Source organism: Lissotriton vulgaris, chromosome 3_1 (genome assembly GCF_964263255.1).
Source record: "Lissotriton vulgaris chromosome 3_1, aLisVul1.2, whole genome shotgun sequence".
In the NCBI taxonomy this organism is placed as follows: domain Eukaryota; kingdom Metazoa; phylum Chordata; class Amphibia; order Caudata; family Salamandridae; genus Lissotriton; species Lissotriton vulgaris.
Window position 1 is genome coordinate 1,240,794,187 of NC_141689.1, and position 19,868 is coordinate 1,240,814,054.

Genomic DNA, 19,868 nt, shown 5'->3' on the forward strand with positions numbered 1-19,868 from the left:
CAGCTAAAGTCTAATCTGAATGGTCCCACTCTACTCCCACTGCTCCGTGTGGCACAAGTCAAGCTAGAGTCATCTATAACATACGGCAGTGAGGCTCTAAAAGGCATAGATGAGAAATTGCTGGACACAACCATTGCAAAGGCCTACCGACTTCTCTTTAATCTGCCAACCTACACCTCACAAGCCCAGATCCGCAGCTCTCTTCAACTGCCGGCGAAAACTTTTCTAGAGGAATCCCTGACTGTCACAGGTCTAAAAGAACTATGGGAAACTCCTTTACCGCTTGTGCAATTCAAGCGTGTTGTAAACAAGAGCATAAAAAATCAATCGCACCTGGAAGATAAAGCGACCTTTTCACAAAAGCGACACGCATGGATGACTTTGTCCACATACAAATCGCCTGGGTTACAAGCATACTTTGGTCTGGGGTATGGCAGGAAATCAAAAGAAGCCTTTTTAAAACATAGGCTAGGAATTCTACCCTGTATTCCGCATCTGCAACCATGGCTGAGAAGGGGTTGGGGGACAAAATGCAGGCTGTGCGGGGCAGAGTATGAAGACTTTGAACATCTACTATGCACCTGCCCAAGGCTGAAAGAGGAAAGAGTAGCCCTGTTAAAAACTGCCTTCAATGAACTAAAAATCCGCACATGCAGACAAGCGGTTGCTTGCTTCGACCCAGGCCTTCCCCCATTAAATGGGAAGATGGTCAAATTCCTGCAATGTCTGGAACTGAAACTAAAAAATCTGGAAGATGGCACCAGGCCGGACTAGTTGAATATTGGCCAAGACACCACACTTGGACCTCACACCTGCACCAAACTGTTTTTATCAAAATTCTCTTGTTTTAAAAATAATATATTTTTCTAAAAATCTTTTATCCGAAGGTATGAGTTATCAATGTACTTTTGTAATGGTTTTAATTAACCTAAAACAATAAAATTACTTACTTACCCTCTTGGACCATTCCGCCACAATGCTCAATTGGACTGCTTTGTAATATAAGCTCTACCTCCCCCTTTGCGCGTCTCAGGGTGTGGAAGGGGAGGCGGGCCCTGCCGTTCTGCCAGATATAGCGGGAGATCAGGGATCTTAACCTGAGTAGTAGCTCCCTATCGAGGTCAATTGGTAGGGCCTGAAATAAATATAGAAATTTGGGCAACACTGTCATTTTTATGGCATATATTCGACCCAGCCAGGAGATAAAGAACGGTTTCCAGTGTTTGAGGTCTTGCTGGATCTGAAGTAAAAGAGGCAGGTAGTTGGCTTTATATAAACCTTCCAGTCGGGGCGTTTTTTGTATGCCCAGATACTGGAGCGAGCGTTTGGCCCACTGAAAGGGGGCACACTCCTGAAGCTGCTTAGCCTCATCGTCTGGTACTGTAAGATTTAATATGGATGATTTGGTTAGGTAAACCCAGCCAACTCCTCGAAAGCATTCAGCTCCCCTTGTAAAGCCGGTATAAGCGATCCGGGACCGCGAGCGACATCAGGATGTCATTCGCAAACAGTGAGATTTTAGGCTTCCCTCGCCCAAAACTAATGCCCCTTATCGCAGGAGACTCCCGGATCATAGCGCCAGCGGTTCTATGCTTAAGGCGAAGAGCAGGCGTGTCCCTCTATTAAGCGGGAATGGTTCGAAGCTGGTCCCGTTAACCTGTACTCTGGATCGAGGACGCACATAATTGGCCTTGATCATGTTTATACATTTTTCCCCAAACCCAAAGCATTGCAGTGTGTGGAAGAGGAATGACCACTCCACCCTGTCAAAAGCCTTTTCGGCGTTCAGACCCACGAGTATTGCCGGCATCTTGCATCTAGTCACTTTCTCAATCAAATGGAGCTCTTGCGGATATTGTTGTGGGTCTGTCTGCCCTTTACGAAGACTGATTGATCAGGGTGGATTAGTTCTGGCATCAAGTTTTCTAGCCTCGCAGCCAAGATAGCAGAGTATATTATTCCAACTAGGTTTAAGAGCGCTATTGGTCCATATGAGGCGCAGTGTTGTGCGACTTTCCCCAGCTTCGGGATCCCTGTTTTCACCACCTCTGCCATGGATGGTGCTACCCCGATGCCCTCCACTATAGTGTTAAAAAGCTGGGTGAGCTGTGGAATGATATATGGCCACCTTATTTTTAGTCCTCTGTTTATTCAGCGTGGCATTAAGCTCTAGGCATTTACCCCTCAAAACCGCTTTAAATGCATCCCAGTTGTTAAGGGACGAGGTCTCATGCATGGAGTTTAGTTTAAAAAAATTGGTGATAGCCTCCTTTATTCATCTCTTAGCACTCTGTCCCTTGTCAGTGATACAGGATAGTACATCCTTGGTATCTTGGGTGTAGTGTTCCCCCAATTCAAGCAGATCGAGACAAGGCAGTCGTCAGAGATGGTAAGCGGGAGAATTTTCGCCGCCTGGAGAGAGAGCAGTAGGCTTTGGCTGATAAAAACGTAGTCGAGCCGTGAATACGTTTGGTGTACATGGAAAAAAAGTGTAATCTTTGGCAGAGGGATAGAGGAGTCTCCATGCATCTCTGAGCCCGAAGGTATGTAGTGTCTGTTCAATCCCCTTAGGGAAAGTGCCTGTAGGGTTTCTATGTGTGTGTACTATCTATGTCTAACTGCCATGTGAGATTAAAATCCCCCATAAAGATCATGGGCCTTAAGCAAACTCACCCACCTGTTCTAGCAGCGAGGATAGAAATGCAGGTTGGCCGACGTTGGGAGCATATGCCAAATTAAACTGGAGTTGCCCTCTCAGTTTCCCCTTCACCTTGACCAACCGTCCTTCCTTATCTGCTGAGTGGGTCAGGTCTTTGCAATGCTCCTCCCTGGTCCCCGTATCAAAATTGTAGAGCCGTCGGTCAGCCGGACATCGCCGCCATTTTGTGAGTCTCAGTCGCTGTATCCTCACGGGAGTCTCGGGTGCGAAATCTTCCAAATTCGGCTCACAGCGGCCCTAGTTGCGGTATCCTCTGTATCACGGCCGGATAGCAGTCAGCTGGGAGGTTTTTTGGCTATCTCTTATATGGAATTTAGCAGTTAGACTGTGATGTAGCTCCGGAGCCGGAGTGAATCACGTCCACCCGGAAATCTGCCTGGCCACGCACCCCCCTTCCACCCCCCCCCCCCCCCCCCCCCAAGGTCTCTTTTAATCAAATGAAGGCTAGGGATATTAACTATAGCCTCTTTTATTGCCTCATGGATTGCCAACGCTACCAACCAGTGTCCCATGGGGTGCCAGTCAGTGGAGAATGAGGGACATCTATTTTTTTCTGTGACGCGTATACAAAACAGCTTGCTCGCTGGATTATTCCTCTATGTCTCTTTCTTGGGACTGATAATAAGCGCAATGCCCTGAGAATATGTACGACTGATACCAGGAGCTGAAATATTTACTCAATAACAAGCTATCTACGCTCCATATGGCATATCAGAGCAAGAAAAGTGAGGCGGAATTAACACTTAAATGGCTGTGCCCCGGTTGTTTTAACTTTTTTACTGCATTAAGCATTTTAATTTAGGCAGGTTACTCAGTATAGTATACACTAAGCAACCCTGCAAGTCAGCTATTAGAATTAGCATTTCCTAATTGATTGCAATCCATCCGAGATCAATAAGGTTTACAAGAATAGTGGGGAGAAACTAATAGTTGTTGGTGGGGGCTCTTTTGTTTTAATTTCTCATAGAGCACAATACACTTTAACTTGGTTAGGAGATTAAGTGTACCTGAAGTTATTTTAGTGAGCTCTGTCACAGAATTCCCGGACAGCAGATGGAACCCTATTCTAGCCCATTCTTTCTAGGACACCTTATGAGGTGTTTGTCCCTCTTGGATCTGCTTGATTAAGGGGGTAATTGGTTGGGCTTGGGATGTTATCTGTGTATTGCACCTTATTTCCAATTTCAACTAAGTGTATATTGTACTGGAGCATCGTGGTTGTATTATATTTTACTTTATTTTTACCTATGTACACTGTAGTAGATTACTTTAATTATTCATGTTTTTATGTGTTGAGTTAATTTTTGTTTACTTCTTTGGTTTTTTCAAGAACCGAAATAAAGTGACTTGATTGATTGGCAGATTTATAATCTAATGTCAAATCATGTGTTTTTAATGTAACTGCTTCAGGACTTTAACTAAAAACAAATCTTAATGAAGAGAAAAAGAAAATGTCATGCTTATTTGTTAGGTTTTACTTTGCTAAATACGTTTTTTATGTATGATATCTTATTTTTGTGTTACTGTTTTCGCACAAATTAAATATTTTTACAGTCTGGCAACAAAATGGAAAAAAATCAACATCTACATAAGTGTGTTTTAATTATTCTACTGTGCTTAGCTATCAGCATCTGCTTATTTTTCTTTATGGCAACTTCTTCCATGTAATAATCACTGCACAGGCGGGGGCTTGTAACATTTCAGCTCTGCTTGGGAAATATCATCAGCAATCACTAATATCGATCATACACTTATCACCACAAATGCCTGCCTCAAAGTGCTCTCTGTAAAGGTGCACATTGTTTCTACTAGTGCCACCAATGAAAACTGCAACACCTAGATTAGAATGTAAGAAAACTGCACTGTATTACTATACATCTCATGCTTGCATAACTCTCTCTCAACTAGTTGCAAAACAATTCTACAAACTATGACCCTCTTCCCTTCATGTAGGTTATTTGAATTTAGTTGCTATGAATGACACAAACACCTGTTATCTGTAATGATTACTAGGAAATACTTCATATTATATTATATCTATTTCCTCTGTGCCTTGATACCTTGGAAATGTGAAGCCCAACAACAATACCTCTTGTTGGTATTTTGAGGTCCATAAAACTATAAAATACAAACATAAATGAATGAATACACAGATCATAATATACATAGACAGCATTGACATAAGGTTAATCTGCTCACCTATGGGTTGATCGATGCTTTCAATCAATTCAGAATCTTGATACTCAAAGGGAAAGGGCTCCCCTTCTTCCTTTATTTGGAATGAAACAACTGATGTGTTAACTCCAATCTCTGCTGCTAAGAGAAACCATAAACATACGTTATAAGGATCACACTGCTTTCTGCTGATTATAAACATCATCGCTGTCTTTCAACTCACACATAACAGGCAGAGGAGCACTGGCGTGGGATTTCCGATGTGGATAAAAACATTTAGACATTGTGGCTGCACGCACAATGTTTGCCATGTGATGCAAGGGTAATGGGCAGAAGCGCACAGCTTTTGAGGTGCTGCGGATGCACACTACAGGTGAACAAACTGGAGAGAGACACGAAAAATGTTGCTTCCACAAGCAGAAACAAATAAAAGTAATTGTGCCTGAAAACCCACATACAAGGACACAAGGGTAAGGTTACAAGTAATAGGGCTATGCTCCATGGGAGGGAACAACCCACGAAAAGGAGGGACATAAAGGGAAGATTAACCACTTGCAAGCAAGCCATTTGAAAGGACACTCAAAGGAACAAATGAAAAGCAATAGGTGGGCGGTAAGCCCCCAAAGTAGATACAACATATCTCGAAGAGCTTTCTATGCTCAAACTAAAAATGACTATTCTATATGATGGCTGTTCCTAAACAGAGACAGCAGGCAGACAACATTGGTGACATATAAAACACTAAATCAGTTATGCTTTTGGCAGGCCCAGGCTTAGTTCAACAGCAGAATAAGGTTTAATGAACATTCTGCTGCCAAACTGCAGCTCTTTGAAGAGACTGGCCAGGCTGGGGAACCAGAATCAGTCCTGGCAAAAATGCTCAAACCTGCCCCACTCATTCATATCCTTGCACAATGTCTCTCTATCGATTTTGTTCTCTCTCTCATCACTTTCTCTCTACCTCAGACCCTCTCTTGAAGTGTCCTGTGCCTGCTGCAGTAAACCTCGAGATCTGTAAAAAGTTACACAGGCTCCAAGAAAAGCCCTAGGCTTTAAACCCTGCTTCCAAAGGCTTAAGCTCATTGGGGAAATGCCCAGTGGAATAAAAGGCCTACACATCCCTAGAAAGGCCACAGCAATACCTACACAAGGGGATTGAGGATGTACTGCCTCTACATAACACACCATCCATCAGAACAAAACACAGAAGGCATACATTAAAACAAGGTCTACATGTTTTTTACAATGCACTCTAAAAAACTAATCATACAAAGGTTTGCTTTAGATGGGATAGGTATGCCTCTGTTTATATATAAATTATATGTCCAGGCCTCGCATAGCTGACCTATCTCTCAATCTACCCATAGGTAAGGCTCCAGACACCTGACCTATCTCTCGGGTGACAAACCTCCATCACCAAAGTACAAGAGCCACAACCCATCATTTCTGCTTGACTTCTTCTAAAATGACCACCAGCGCCGTGTTTAGCACCCGAGGGCAAAGCACTAAATATACTGAAACCCTGTACATGCAAGATGTGAGTTGAGCTGTTACTTATAAAATGAAAGGAACGACCTAGGGCATCTTGGTACTGACCATGCTAAGAACAGAAAGGATGTGTAGGTAATCAAGAAAACAGGCATATTTTAAGAGCCTTCCTACGCATAGAAGGGTCCTCTACATCCACAGACCGAGAGAGAGTGCGTTCCATCTAGAGTAAGAACATACGGGAGGCATGACATGGGGAATCCTGGCAGGGAGCATGTAGACTGGAGCCACATCAAGGGAGAACGCTTCCAGTGCATCAGACTGTCTGTGTTTTGTATTTAGAAAACAAACTCCCACTTTGAGGGTTTATTTTCTCAATACTAAGAGGTTTACTGAGTGGGTGTCTTCAAAGCAGTGTCTGCTTAGCATCCTGCAGTGCTCTGAAGAATGTGCCACTGTGGGAGCTGACCTCACAGAAAATAAATCCGAGCCAAGCAGGTGAGGATCTCTAAATATGGCGGAGTGTCCTCTGCCCGAGAGTCAGAGGCCATGGGCTTATCCTCCTTGGCAGATCTGCTGAATGTCACCAGGTTCTAAATGTCTCCCTAAGCATGATCTGCAACATTATTGTAGGCAGGGCATTTCATGTTTGAGGCCGGTCTGGTGGTCTTTGTGTGTCCTCAATATCTATGAATGATTTTTATTATATATTTTGCTACTCACTATTATGTTATCATAGTGTAAAAGCAAGGAAAGAGCTGGTGACTGCAGGAAAATGGGCAGAATAGATGGGGTCCATTACTCCCCCACCCACAGACACAGCCCACTCCTCTGTTGAGAATATGTAATTGTATTGTCAGGTCAAAGACAGAGGTGGAGAGTTATTAGAGCCTGTGAGGTTACAGCAGGTAGTAAATGGGCAAACAAGGTGGGCTTGATGACCCCAAACGGAGACGAATATACTATTAAGCCATGTAGCCGGATGGATCTCATTTTTACAGAAGCACATAGGTGCAGCCGGATGTATAGAAGTACAAAGTCATGTAGCTGGATGGATCTTATTTTTATAAAAGCACAAAGACATGTACCCTTATGGATCTCATCATTATAGAAGCACAAACATGTAGCCGTATGGATCTCATTATTATAGAAGCACAAAAACATGTAGCAATATGGATCTCATTATGATAGAAGCACAAAGACCTGCAGCCGGATGGATCTCATCATTATAGAAGCACAAAGACATGTAGTCATATAGATCTCATCATTACAGAAGCACAAAGAAATGTGGCCAGATAGATCTCATCATTACAGAAGCACAAAGACATGTAGCCGTATAGATCTTATCATTACAGAATTACAAAAAAATGTAGCCATATGGATCTCATCATTATAGAGGCACAAAGAAATGTAGCTGTACGGATCTCATTATTAAAGAAGCATAAAGACATGTAGCCGTATGAACCTCATTGTAGAAGCACTAAGACATGTAGCTGGTTGCCGGATGCTGGAGAGGATAAGAGCAGTTGCCTGTTTGGGGCTGGTCGGTCCTAGGGCCAGATATCCTGCCCTTTCTTCCATTTAGTGCCGTAAAGACACTTGAGGGGGTCCCTCTGCAACGTACATGGCAGGGGCCGTCCTCCCGACTCACTTAGGAGCTCTCAGGTCAGGGTAGAGTGCTAAGGCGGCCCCCTGGAGATCGGGGACCCTGCACTGCGGGGGCCTTTGTTATGCCACTTCTTCCATTCACCATCACCCACCTTAACCCATCCACATATATATTAATACACTCACAACAAATGTACTATACTCATTTACTACAAAGAAATCCTACGCACATTTCAATGTCTCAACACCCAGTACAAAACCCCACAAACCATACCTACACACCCTTCTACCCCCAACTATCACGCAATGGCACCTTCACTCACACTCAAAACACAACTCTATCCCATACGACTAACCAATCCACTCATCACCAACACAACCCAAATCCACACCATACGTATCTATTTGCCATCCAGATACACACTACCTGCTCATACAAAGCACCAGGTCTACCCTCTACTTACTCCTAACAGACCTCTTTCTGTCACCAACAAACCCATACTCAACCTTCCATCTTTCCATCCAGCATCACCCTCCTCCTCTGTTTACCAAACAAACACAACCACACAACTCTTACACTCCACTCCATCACATATTTACCTCTTCCAGCAATCAAATCTAACACAAACCCTCCTAACTCCAACAAATACATCATATCCTCTCACTACTCCCCAAAAACAAAACAAAACACACACACCAGCACAACAAAATCTCACACACACACTACCTCATAATACATTCTGTCACAAACTAGAAACATACACCCACAACACAAAGAACCCACTCTAAGCAACTCTACTGCCACACTTTCTCTCTTCCCCCACACCTAACAAATATACAGCAACACTGCAACTCTCTTCTAACCAACTCTCATCCATTGGTCAATTTCGAACCGTACAACAGGACCCACATGCTGCACCACCGACCCTAACTCATACATACACCGCTCCACCCTAAACAGACGCAAACAAAATAAACAACATGCCAGTCTTCACAACTTTGCATCTCCATGTCTACTGCACAACAAAGCTACTCTAAAAAAACAACACAGCTCACTAACTCTAAACCACAATCTCCACCACCTACACCTGCAGGCCCATCAAAATGCCTTCTTAGCCTGCTTGACGAGGAATACGATACAGAACAGCTACACTGCTATCGTCAAACAGCTAATACCAGCACTAAGGACACACCTGTTACAAGTCCGCAAAACTCTGCTCACTCTTCTACAAAACAAAGTCACACAATCACCAAAAAACATTCTCTAAACAGCCTACTAATAAATGTTCGATCACTCAAAAAACCAAGCATTTTATCTATGACCTTCTCACTGACACACAAACTGACTTACTCTTCATAACTGAATCATGGTTGGGAGATGACATAGCTCCAGTGTTGCATGAAGCAGTTCCTCCAGGCTATCAAGCTATCACACAAAATCATACAGGCATAAGAGGAGAAGGCCTAGCTGTTGTATTCAAGCAAACATGAAATATCACTAAAGCGGGCAAAGTCTCCATCCAAGTTTGTGAGGCCTACACTATCTTCCCCCTGGAACCGCCTACTCCTTTATAGACCCCCACCTAGCAATGCAACATTCCCAGACACACTTCCAGACACTGTTTGAAACCTGATAATCTCCACTCCAACCGATGTCTTCTAGGTGACCTAAACATTTGGTTTGACAAACCTAAAATGTCCCTTACGAAAACAATCATCACTTGCCTAGACACACTGAACCTACATCAGATCATCCACAAACCCATACACATCGCTGGACACATCCTACATGTCACGTTTGCAAATCCAGAATTAGTTACCTTTCAAACCATTACTCCAGTCACATGGTCAGATCACCATTTGCTTGTTTTCTAACATAAAACAACACAAAGTAACACACCAAAAACCACCTTACATCATCCATCTATGGACCGTAAAACAAACTCCATTTTTAACACTTAGAAACACAACTTACATCCAATACAGATCTAGGCACAATACAGTCAAAAAATGATAAGAGTGGCTAGAGGAAGCTTTTGCTATCGTAATATCACTAAAAACCATACAACAGAACAAAAGAAACAGGCACTCTACGGAAATAAAGAGCTAAAAGAGATGAAACAGCAAATTAGAAAGCTGTAACGCACCTAGCTCAAAACAAACACCAATCAAGACAAACTTCAACTGCAGAAACTTGACAGATTATACAAGTTAGCAATCAAAAAAGCTAAGAAAATATACTATTCAGACAGAATTCAAAATACTAAATGTGCAAATAAAAAGTTCTATAAATTTCTCACTGGATTTCGTAAACCAAATTGCCTAGAAGGAGCTCATCCCACTACTCAAGATTTCACAGACAAACTGGCAAATAATTACACAAGCAAAGCAGACACGTTGGACTCCTATTTAAAAGAAAGAAAACCACCAGCACAAACCTTTTCCCCCCAAAAAACCTGAAAGAGTAGACTAACCCAGCCTCTGCATTTCTTCCAACAAATATCACACACAAAATTAATGGACTTAGTCTAAGCAAGCATGTCCACCACAAGAAAATTCTTCTAACTACTTTGCTGCTTTAACTACTTTGCTGCCACACCAGTAAGAAGAATCATCAACAATTCCTTAACTAAAGAATATTTCCAGAAGGACTAAAAAAAGGTCATCCATATGCCCATTACTAAAGGAAACAAACCTGGACCCGCTTAACCCCGACAACTACAGACCAATTACAAATGGACCTTTCCTGGAAAAACTGATAGAAAGAGAAGCATTCGCCCAGATGTCACAATTCATTGAAGATCTTTAGGATCAATTCTGTTTATTAGCACAGTCCAGACACAGAATAAGACAGCATGCTGCCTACAACCCTTCATAGTAATATCATTCACTAGTTCCGGCTTAGGATCGACTGCTTACTCAGGACTGAATGTTTAATACAATAAAAGAAGAACAACATAAAGAAGAAAAGACAACTATACCCCCATGCCCCCTTCCTTCCATACTCGTGACATGAAAATGAAAAGAAATGGATCAAGCAGCAATCCAAAAAGAGAGAAAAAGGCACCCCAACTGGCCAATATCATGTAAGTCACAGGGGAGGAAGCCACTGAGATCAGGCGAAGAATTTGGCGATAAATCGGGCATGATAATTCCCTAAACTCTCTGGAAAGGATTTAAATGAAGGGGGCCGACAGATCAGAAAAGGAGGAGCCCCTAGGACTAACCACCATGGAGAGCTTCTCCACCCCCAAGGGGAACCATAGCTTGTGAAACTATGAAGTGTGGTCAGGTGTTTTATCAGTGCCCCAAAGTGATAGTATTACTTGGTGGGCTGCATTCAGCACAAGGGCTGTCTCCCTTTAATGGAACATACGAGGAATGTCAAGGAACTCAGTGGCCCCAAGAGAGTGTATGCTGGAAATCGTTGGGTGCTGGTATCAGAGACCAAGTTCATATCATCTAGCACATGTTCCCAGTATCTTGTAAGTTTAGGGCAGTGCCACATCAGGTGAAGTAGGATCCCAGCATTACTACAACCTTTCCAGGAATCGCCAGATTGGCCCACCTTCCATTTTTGGATCTGTCTCTGGGTATAGTATCAGTATGAAGTGATTTTGTAAGCTATTTCGGTGCCAGCCATTGCATGCGCTGTGTGGTGAACCCTCGAGTGAATATCCTTCCATTCTTTATCTGAAAGAGGTCTGCCAATCTCAGCTTCCCATCTCCTCTGACCAGGCTCTAAGCTGTGGCCCACATCTCCCCAAGTGAGCATAGATCTCTGAGATTAGTCGCTTATCATCTGTTTTGAGAAACAACCACTTTTCAAATGAAGTCAACAGCTGACCCGCATCTCGTCGAGTGTCAGCACTCATAACCCTGAGGTGAAGTTGTAGAACTGAGACATAATCCGTCAAGGAATAGTCACGGTTGAGTTGGTCAAAAGGAAAGAGACCATTTAGATCAAATAAACAGCCCCGTCACTTGCAGCCCCCCTCTACCCATCTTCCAAATTCTGTCTTGCGCGATAGTCCTCAAAGGCAAGGGGAAGGTGGTCAGGCAAGATTTAACTGCAACCGTGCCCCACACTTTTAGGGCCAAGCTTGTCACAGTTGAAGAAGATAATCCCCAGGTTTTATGCTGACGAGGAAGCCATATCTCCTTCCATATTGTGCCAGCCACAGTCTCGTCCATGAAGGCCCAATGTATTCCAGAATAGGATCTATTCCATTCAACTATATATCGTAATTGAGTGGCTTGGTAATATTGAGATAACAAAGGTACCCTCATCCCACCCTCCTGGTTTTGATTGCAACCGTGGCTTCTTACCCCCAATATGAAGTGATTAATATCCAGCTGGGGAGAGCAGACTACAACGGGCGGTGGGGCCAGCGGTAAAGTTTGTAAGATATAAAGAATGCGGGGAAGGATGGACATCTTGACTACCTTGACCCGTCCCATTCAGGAATAAACGTTTCCTTATTGCTAAGTCTTTGCGAATCTGAGTAGCAAGAGATGCGTAATTTGCTGCTACGTCCGCACCATGGAGAGGCACCGATTTGGAAGACCCTCAGTCACCCACTCAAAAGCGAATTGCAGCCTTAGAACCTGTCATCAGGGCAACCATGAGATTCAAAAACTGAGATTTATGCATATTGACCTTAAATCCCGAGACTGAACCAAATGCTCGAAGTTCCGCAACAATTGCTGGAAGTGAGGGTAGGGTCTCTGTAATCGAGAAGATGTCATCGTCAGCATACAGGCTAATCAGATGGTGCCCAGCACCGAATGGGATCCCTGTGACTGAGGTTTGCCTGCAGTTTTTGCACCAGTGGCTCTATATATAGAGCAAAGAGGAGGGGTGATGGAGGGCAATCTAGTCGAGAGCCCCGACAGATGGGAAAGTATGGGGATCAAACCGCATTTACCCTCACTGTCGCACAGGGAACGCTATATATACACAGACTCCACCTCCCAAATCTCTCACTGATGCCAAATCCCTTCAGTGTTTGAAAAACGTATGGCCAATGCACATGGACAAACTCTTTCTCAGAGTCAATTGAGAGCAGTGAAGCTTCTTTATGTGACTGGTGTAGTTTATCTATGAGGTGGCATATGTTTTTAGTGTTGTCCCTGCTTTGGCGAGAGGGAATGAAACCCGACTGATCCGGGTCACTGAGTCTCAACATGAGGGGATTGAGACGGTGAGCCATGACACTGGAAAAGAGTTTGCCGTTGATGTTTAGCAGAGAAATGGGCCTATAAGACCAACTGAAGGCCTGGTCTTTGCCTGGTTTTGGGATTATAGAGATGGAAGCTTCCAGCACAGATTCCGACAGGGTACCAGAGTCAGAAAAATAATTGAAAGTTATGTGAGCAAAGGGGCCAGACAAAGCAGATTTTGTAGAACAAAGCGCTGAAGCAGTCTGGACCAGAAGATTTTACATGCTTCAGGCGAGCAATGTCTAAGATCACCTCTTCCAAGCGGATTGGCCGATCCAATATGTCAGCCTTCGCACGAGGTAAGGGAGTGAGAGCGGTACTATTAAGATATTCCAAAAGGTTGGCAGTCGGCCCCTCCAAGGTAGAATATAGTGAGGCGTAAAAAGTCTGGAAGTCCACCACAATGCCCTCGGGATTACTGATTTCCTTATTGGAGTCTGTAGTAATAGCTTTCACCGAGCCAGCATAATGCTTGCTACGAAGGTGGTGTGCTAACATATGCCCACACCAATTATTACCTAGCTAGAATCTATGTTTGAGGCACAAAATAGCGTATTCTGCCCGATCTTGGTCTAGTTGCTTGAGTAGCAAGCAGGTCTTCTCAAGTTCCCTTCAAACCCTGGGGGCACCCGACCTCTTGTGGATAACCTCTAGTTCAGAGACCCTCGTGATCTCCCTGTTTGTCGCGATGACTATGGTTCTCAAATGCTGCGATGGCGATAAGCTCCCACTGGCAACCCTACACCGAGGCCAAAGGTGAACCCCCTTGTCGTTGAGGGCCAGGTAATCTTTAATCACCACTCAAACTGCGTCCACTGTAGTAGGGGATGTAACATAGCATTGTGTAGTCTCCAACTTGGGTTCTGGGAAGGAAGAGGTGGGCAACTGCAGCGTCAACGTTATGGGTGCTTGGTCCGAGAGAGAGTGGGGCTCGATAGTAGTATTGACAATACAATCCGACAGGGTCGGGGTGGTCAAGAAATAAACAATGTGGGCGTAGGTCGTATGTGTAACAGAGAAGAAAGTGTAATCCCTATTGTTGGGATGGGAGCGACAGCATAGATCAAACAGCCCACAATCTGTGAGCCAGCGAAGGCCTTCAGGTGAAAAAAGCTCTGGTCTGGGCAGACCTCCGACTGGAACGGTCCAAATCCGAGTCATCACCAAGTTCAGATCACCCCCAATCACAACAGATGTTTCCCGGGACTGAAGGACCTGGGCTAAAGACACTATGGGAAAACTCTCCAGCCGTTCGCTAGCTGCGTAAACATTGCGAGTGATACGTACCCACCCTCAGCCGGAGGGCCAAGAGGCGACCCCTGATCTCAACTATTGTGTCTGTCAACAGTGGAGTTGGAGGACGAGTATAGCTGCAGGAACCGTCAGGACTGCATCCTATGGACATCTTTAGACCCTAAGTGGGTCTTTTGAAGGAGACAAATGTCTCCTCCCATATGTTCGAGTAGTGAGAGGAAAGCTGAGCGTTTAGTGGGATTATTTAGTCCACGCACATTGAGGTTAAGCAATTTAAGCTCCATGTAGAATGGATAGGGAAGAGTCGCAGTAGTAGGATCTTTCAATGGGGCAAGCTGGACAGTGAGGAGCAATAAAGAGACCTCTAGGAAAGGCCGGGGGCCAGGGTGCAAGGTAGTTCGATAATGAACGCAGACAGAATGGGGAAGGAAAGAATCCCCCAAAAAAACATACCGTAGCAAAGAATCACTGTGTTGGTCAATTCAGTATCCGAAGAATCTTTAAGAGGCGTTGCTAGGCCAACTACTGTCCAAAGCCCGGTCCGAAAGGGGGCACTGGTATGCAGAGCCTGCAGACACCTAGAGGGAGACTCCACAAGGGTCCCGCTTATGCCAGGGCCACAGGAAGGGTTATGCAGGATGCTGTAGGGGTCCAGCCAGTGCATCCCTCAGGCCCCGTACTTGTACAGTCTCTGTGTCAGCAGCATGAGGGCCCAGGTCCTCCAAACTTGCCTCCGTTCCAAGGTTCCTCCAAGCCTCACACCTCTGCCTGTCCGGGTACATAAGTCAGAAGGCCAGCAGCCCACAGCTCTCAATCCGCGCCCTCAACAGAGATCACTCCATTGCCCAGCCACAGTCCACCAAGCCCAGTGCAGTAAATCAGGAAGGATCCGAAAGCCTTACCGCACAATTGCCCCTCGCCATTCCTGTTCGGCTATCTCATCGGGCCGGCGTGTGTCCGAAGCCAAGGACTGGCAAAAGCCCTAGCTCTCTGACTCCAAGCACTATGCCCCCATGCGTCGCCAGGGCGCTAGCTCCAGCAGCCCCCATCATAAAGTCACACTTTGCCACGGTACGTGTTCGTAGCCTATCAAGAACCCCACCCAGAGTCCCCAATCAGAAAGAGAGCAGGGCACACTATCCTTCTCTGAAGGCCTTCCCGGGCGTTCCGCCACTCAGGCGATACCCTTCGGCTTCCACTGTAAACCAGCTGGGGGTCCCAGAGTCACAAACTTGTGTGGTCCATGCACCCAAGGGGATGTCGGACGGAGGGGGGAGGCTTTGCTATTTCCCCTCCCTGTGTCCAATTCTGCTGGGCGATGAAGTCCAGGGGAGCTCAACGGCCTAGGGTCAGAGAGGGGCCTCCTCACCGTCATCAACCCTCACAGGATCGAGCCAGCAGCTAAGCAGGTTACCAGAGCAGCTCCCAGCCGTGCTACGAGTCCGCCAACCTCCGACCTCAGCTCCTCAGGGCTCTGAAGCAATAAAGAACAGCGTTCCGCAGCGCCGCTGGTCACAGGGCTATGCTCTCTGCAGAGGCCGCACTCAACTTCACACGGCCTCCGCGCTCATGATGACAGCTCTGAACGGCCGTCACCAGGGTCCGAGGATCTCAACCACTGACGGGTTCGGTTGCTGAAAGACCCGGACAGCTACCGGGGCTAAGAGTCTCAGCGAGCAGGGGCATTTTCCAATGCGAAATTGGCAGTGAGGACGGAGCAACACAGAGGCACGTCCTATCAAGCTGTCATCTTGACCACCTATTCACAGATCATCTTTACCAACTATGAAAAGGCTACAACAGATTCAGAACTCTGCTGCTAGACTACTATTACATATCCAGCCACAAGCCCAAATCTCCCCTGCCTTGAAGGCGCTACATTGGTTACTGGTTGCCAAAACAGCCAAATGCAAGCTGTATTGTTTTACCCGCAAAGCAATATATGAAACAGGGAAGGTCTTCATCAGGAAAATCACCAAATACATTCAACAAAGGAACCTCCGCTCTAGATTGGCACCTCGCCTTTAAATCCCATCATACAAGACAAAAAACATAGGTGGCACACCCTTCTTTGTTCAAGCAGCCAAATATGGAACTCTTTACCCCCGAACATAAGATCCATGGATAACTACCTTACCTTCAGAAGACTACTCAAAAGTTGGCTCTTCGTTGGCCAGACGTTTTCGGTGAGGTGCCCACCCCGAAACAAGAAATCAAGACCTTGGGAGTCTGGCTTGAACCGGAGTTGTCTATGAAGACCCAGGCAGCCAAAACAGCAGGCACCTGCTTCGGACTCATGCGTTCCATCCGCAAAATCCTCCCACTACTCCCGCCCCTATCAAGGAAACTCTTGATTCAAGGTTTGATCCTTGCTCGGCTAGACTATAGCAACGCTGTCTATCTGGGAGCCCCTGAATCTACCCTGGCTAAACTCCAGCGAACTCAAAACGCGGCAGCCCGGCTCCTTATGGGCCTCCCCTCCAGAGCCTCTGCCAGACCAGCGCTCAAGGCCCTACACTGGCTTCCAGTGCGTCAGAGGGTAGAATTCAAGGCGCTGTGTACCGCCCACAAACTCCTCAATGGTCTTGGCCCTTCCATCCTGAGAGACATGGTCACCCCTTACAAGGCCCATAGACTTCTGCGCTCGGACAACGAACGTTTGGCCAATGTCCCGAGATTCAGGAAGGCACGCACCGGCGGTAGACGGTTCGCAGTAAAAGCGTCCGCAGGATGGAACTCACTCCCCCGCTGCCTGCGGCTGGAACCCTGCCACCTTCTCTTCCGTAAAAAATTGAAAACTCTGCTTTTCCCCAAATAAGGTCCCCTTCCCCCCCTGGTCTCCACATGTATCATAAGCGCGGGGATGCCTCCGGGTCACCAGGCGCTCTATAAATCGCTAAATAATAATAATAATAATTCTCCATATAACCACCATACTCAAACATAAATATACAGCACAGCCCTGAGTGTATACGCATTTATTTAGATTATATATGTGTACTTATATATCTGTATTCCTTTGTATAAATGTGTATAATAATTATGTCTATAAGTACATAAATATTAGTTAGTTCTGCTTAAGAAATGTGCATACTACTTATGGTTATATTATTCTATTTTTAACATATATATAACGCGTCAGGGAAAGGTACTTGTCTCATTATGCTGAATAAATGAGCAATATTGCTTGCACTTTGATCCTGTGTGGTGGTCCGTGATTACAAGGAGTCTTGAAGAGGTCCGCACCTGCTTTTCACCCGCCTCATATAATATATATATATATATATATATATATATATATATATATTACCTACTGGCGGTCGCCAGTAGGTAGTTATAGTTAGGATTTTTTTCAATGTTAAATCTCAAAATTCTATTTGGAATAACTTTGGCACCGGTTGACGAATGTGCCTGAAAATTTCCTGAAAATGGCCTCGTCGAGCTCCGGTCCTTCCCTGAAAGTTTGGGGGGGATACGTCAAGCGGGGGCCGAGATAAAAGGGGGGTCCCAAAACGCATTTTCCCCATGTTAATTTCCATAGGGCGGTCGATTTCACTTTTAGCCCGAACGGCTGAATGGATTTACACCAAACTTGGCAAAATTGTAGGGACTGGTAGCCCGATGTGCCTTTGCTATGTCTCAAGATATGTGCTCCAGTGGATTTTGAGTAATTTAGGTTCAAAAAAATATATATATCTATAGGCGCTCTCCGGTGCGCGCACTTGAGTGCGCTCCTGGCGCGACACGCGACTTGCGCGCAGAAAGCTGATTGGCTCTTGGGTGTCTGTAAACATTCTAAACAGTCTGGAGCGGCCGCCATCTTGTGTCTCGGTAAAATCGAGACACAAGGGGTTTGAAAAAAAAAGGGGCAAATGACCATAAGGGGGAAGAGTAGACCCCCTCTGACCCCCTAGGTTTGATGTAGGGGCTAAAATAGGATCCTGCGGGGCATTACATTTTTTTTTTTTTTTTTCGTTTTGCGCGGGGGAAGCGCATGGTACGCGCACCGGCGAAGCACGGGGAAAATCCAGGACCATATTTATGAAGGCCTTGCGCTGTTAGTTTTGCGCCTCCTGTGCGTCAATTTTTGTGACGCACCAGCGGTGTAAAAAAATGCGCATTGTTATGCAATATTTAAAAAGTGACGCATCTATCTAGATGCGTCACTTTTTAAATATAGTGCAACGAGGCACATTTTATTACACTGCTGGTGTTATGCGTCACTTTTCTGTGCGCACTCCTTATGACATTCCAGATGTGTCATATTTAATGTATGACGAATCATGTTGCAAGGAGTTACAGATACGTCAGTATTTCTGACATATCTGTAAACATAAAAGTGATGCGAGGCAGGTGCAAGATTTTGACGCAACAGCATCCTAAAAGTGACGCAGAGAAATCTTATAGATTTCAGTACGTTGTTATTACCAAGCTTTTTGCGGGGGAATGCCCCCTTTGCATACATTATACCTGACGCAGATATAATGTGGCGCAGAGTTTTAAAAAGTGACCCATGTACCTAGATGCGTCACTTTTTAAAAATAGCGTCAGGTATAATGCATGCAGAGGGGGTGTTCTCCCGCAAAAAGCTTTGTAATAGCGACGCAGTGAAATCTTTGAGATTTCACTGCGTCAGTTTTAGGATGCTGTTGCGTCAAAATCTTGTGCCTGCTTTACAGCAGGTGTTAGACTGAGGCAAGACCTTTCACATGCTGCTTTCCCCATTTGAAAGGACACATTACTGGAGTTGCGTCACTTTTGTGACGCACTCCAGCAATGCGTTACTTGGAATGTCATAAGGAGTGCGCACAGAAAAGTGACGCATCGCACCAGTGGTGTAAAAAAATGTGCCTCGTTGCGTTATATTTAAAAAGTGACGTATCTAGGTAGATGGGTCACTTTTTAAAATCAAGCGCCACATTATATCTGCGTGAGGTATAATGCATGCAGAGGGGGTGTTCCCCCACAAAAAGCTTTGTAATAGCGACGCAGTGAAATGTTTGAGATTTCACTGCGTCACTTTTAGGATGCTGTTGCATCCTTTAAATATAGTGCAACGAGGCACATTTTATTACACTGCTGGTGTGATGCGTCACTTTTCTGTCCACAGTCCTTATGACATTCCAGATGTGTCATATTTAATGTATGACGAATCATGTTGCAAGGAGTTACAGATACGTCAGTATTTCTCACATATCTGTAAACATGAAAGTGACGCGAGGCAGGCGCAAGATTTTGACGCAACAGCATCCTAAAAGTGACGCAGAGAAATCTCATAGATTTCAGTACGTCGTTATTACCAAGCTTTTTGCGAGGGATTGCCCCCTCTGCATACATTATACCTGATGCAGATACAATGTGGCGCAGAGTTTTAAAAAGTGACCCATGTACCTAGATGCGT

General features: G+C 45.1%; 1 protein-coding gene across 1 annotated transcript in view; it reads right to left on the reverse strand.

Moving 5' to 3' along the window:
• The window catches only part of LOC147727724 (uncharacterized), a 170,698-nt gene that overhangs the window by 11,069 nt on the left and 139,761 nt on the right, over positions 1 to 19,868 (reverse strand). Inside the window, exon 4 of the mRNA XM_086963676.1 lies at positions 4,919 to 5,035. Coding sequence (XP_086819802.1) covers positions 4,919 to 5,035 — 117 coding nt within the window. The remainder of the gene's footprint in view (positions 1 to 4,918; positions 5,036 to 19,868) is intronic.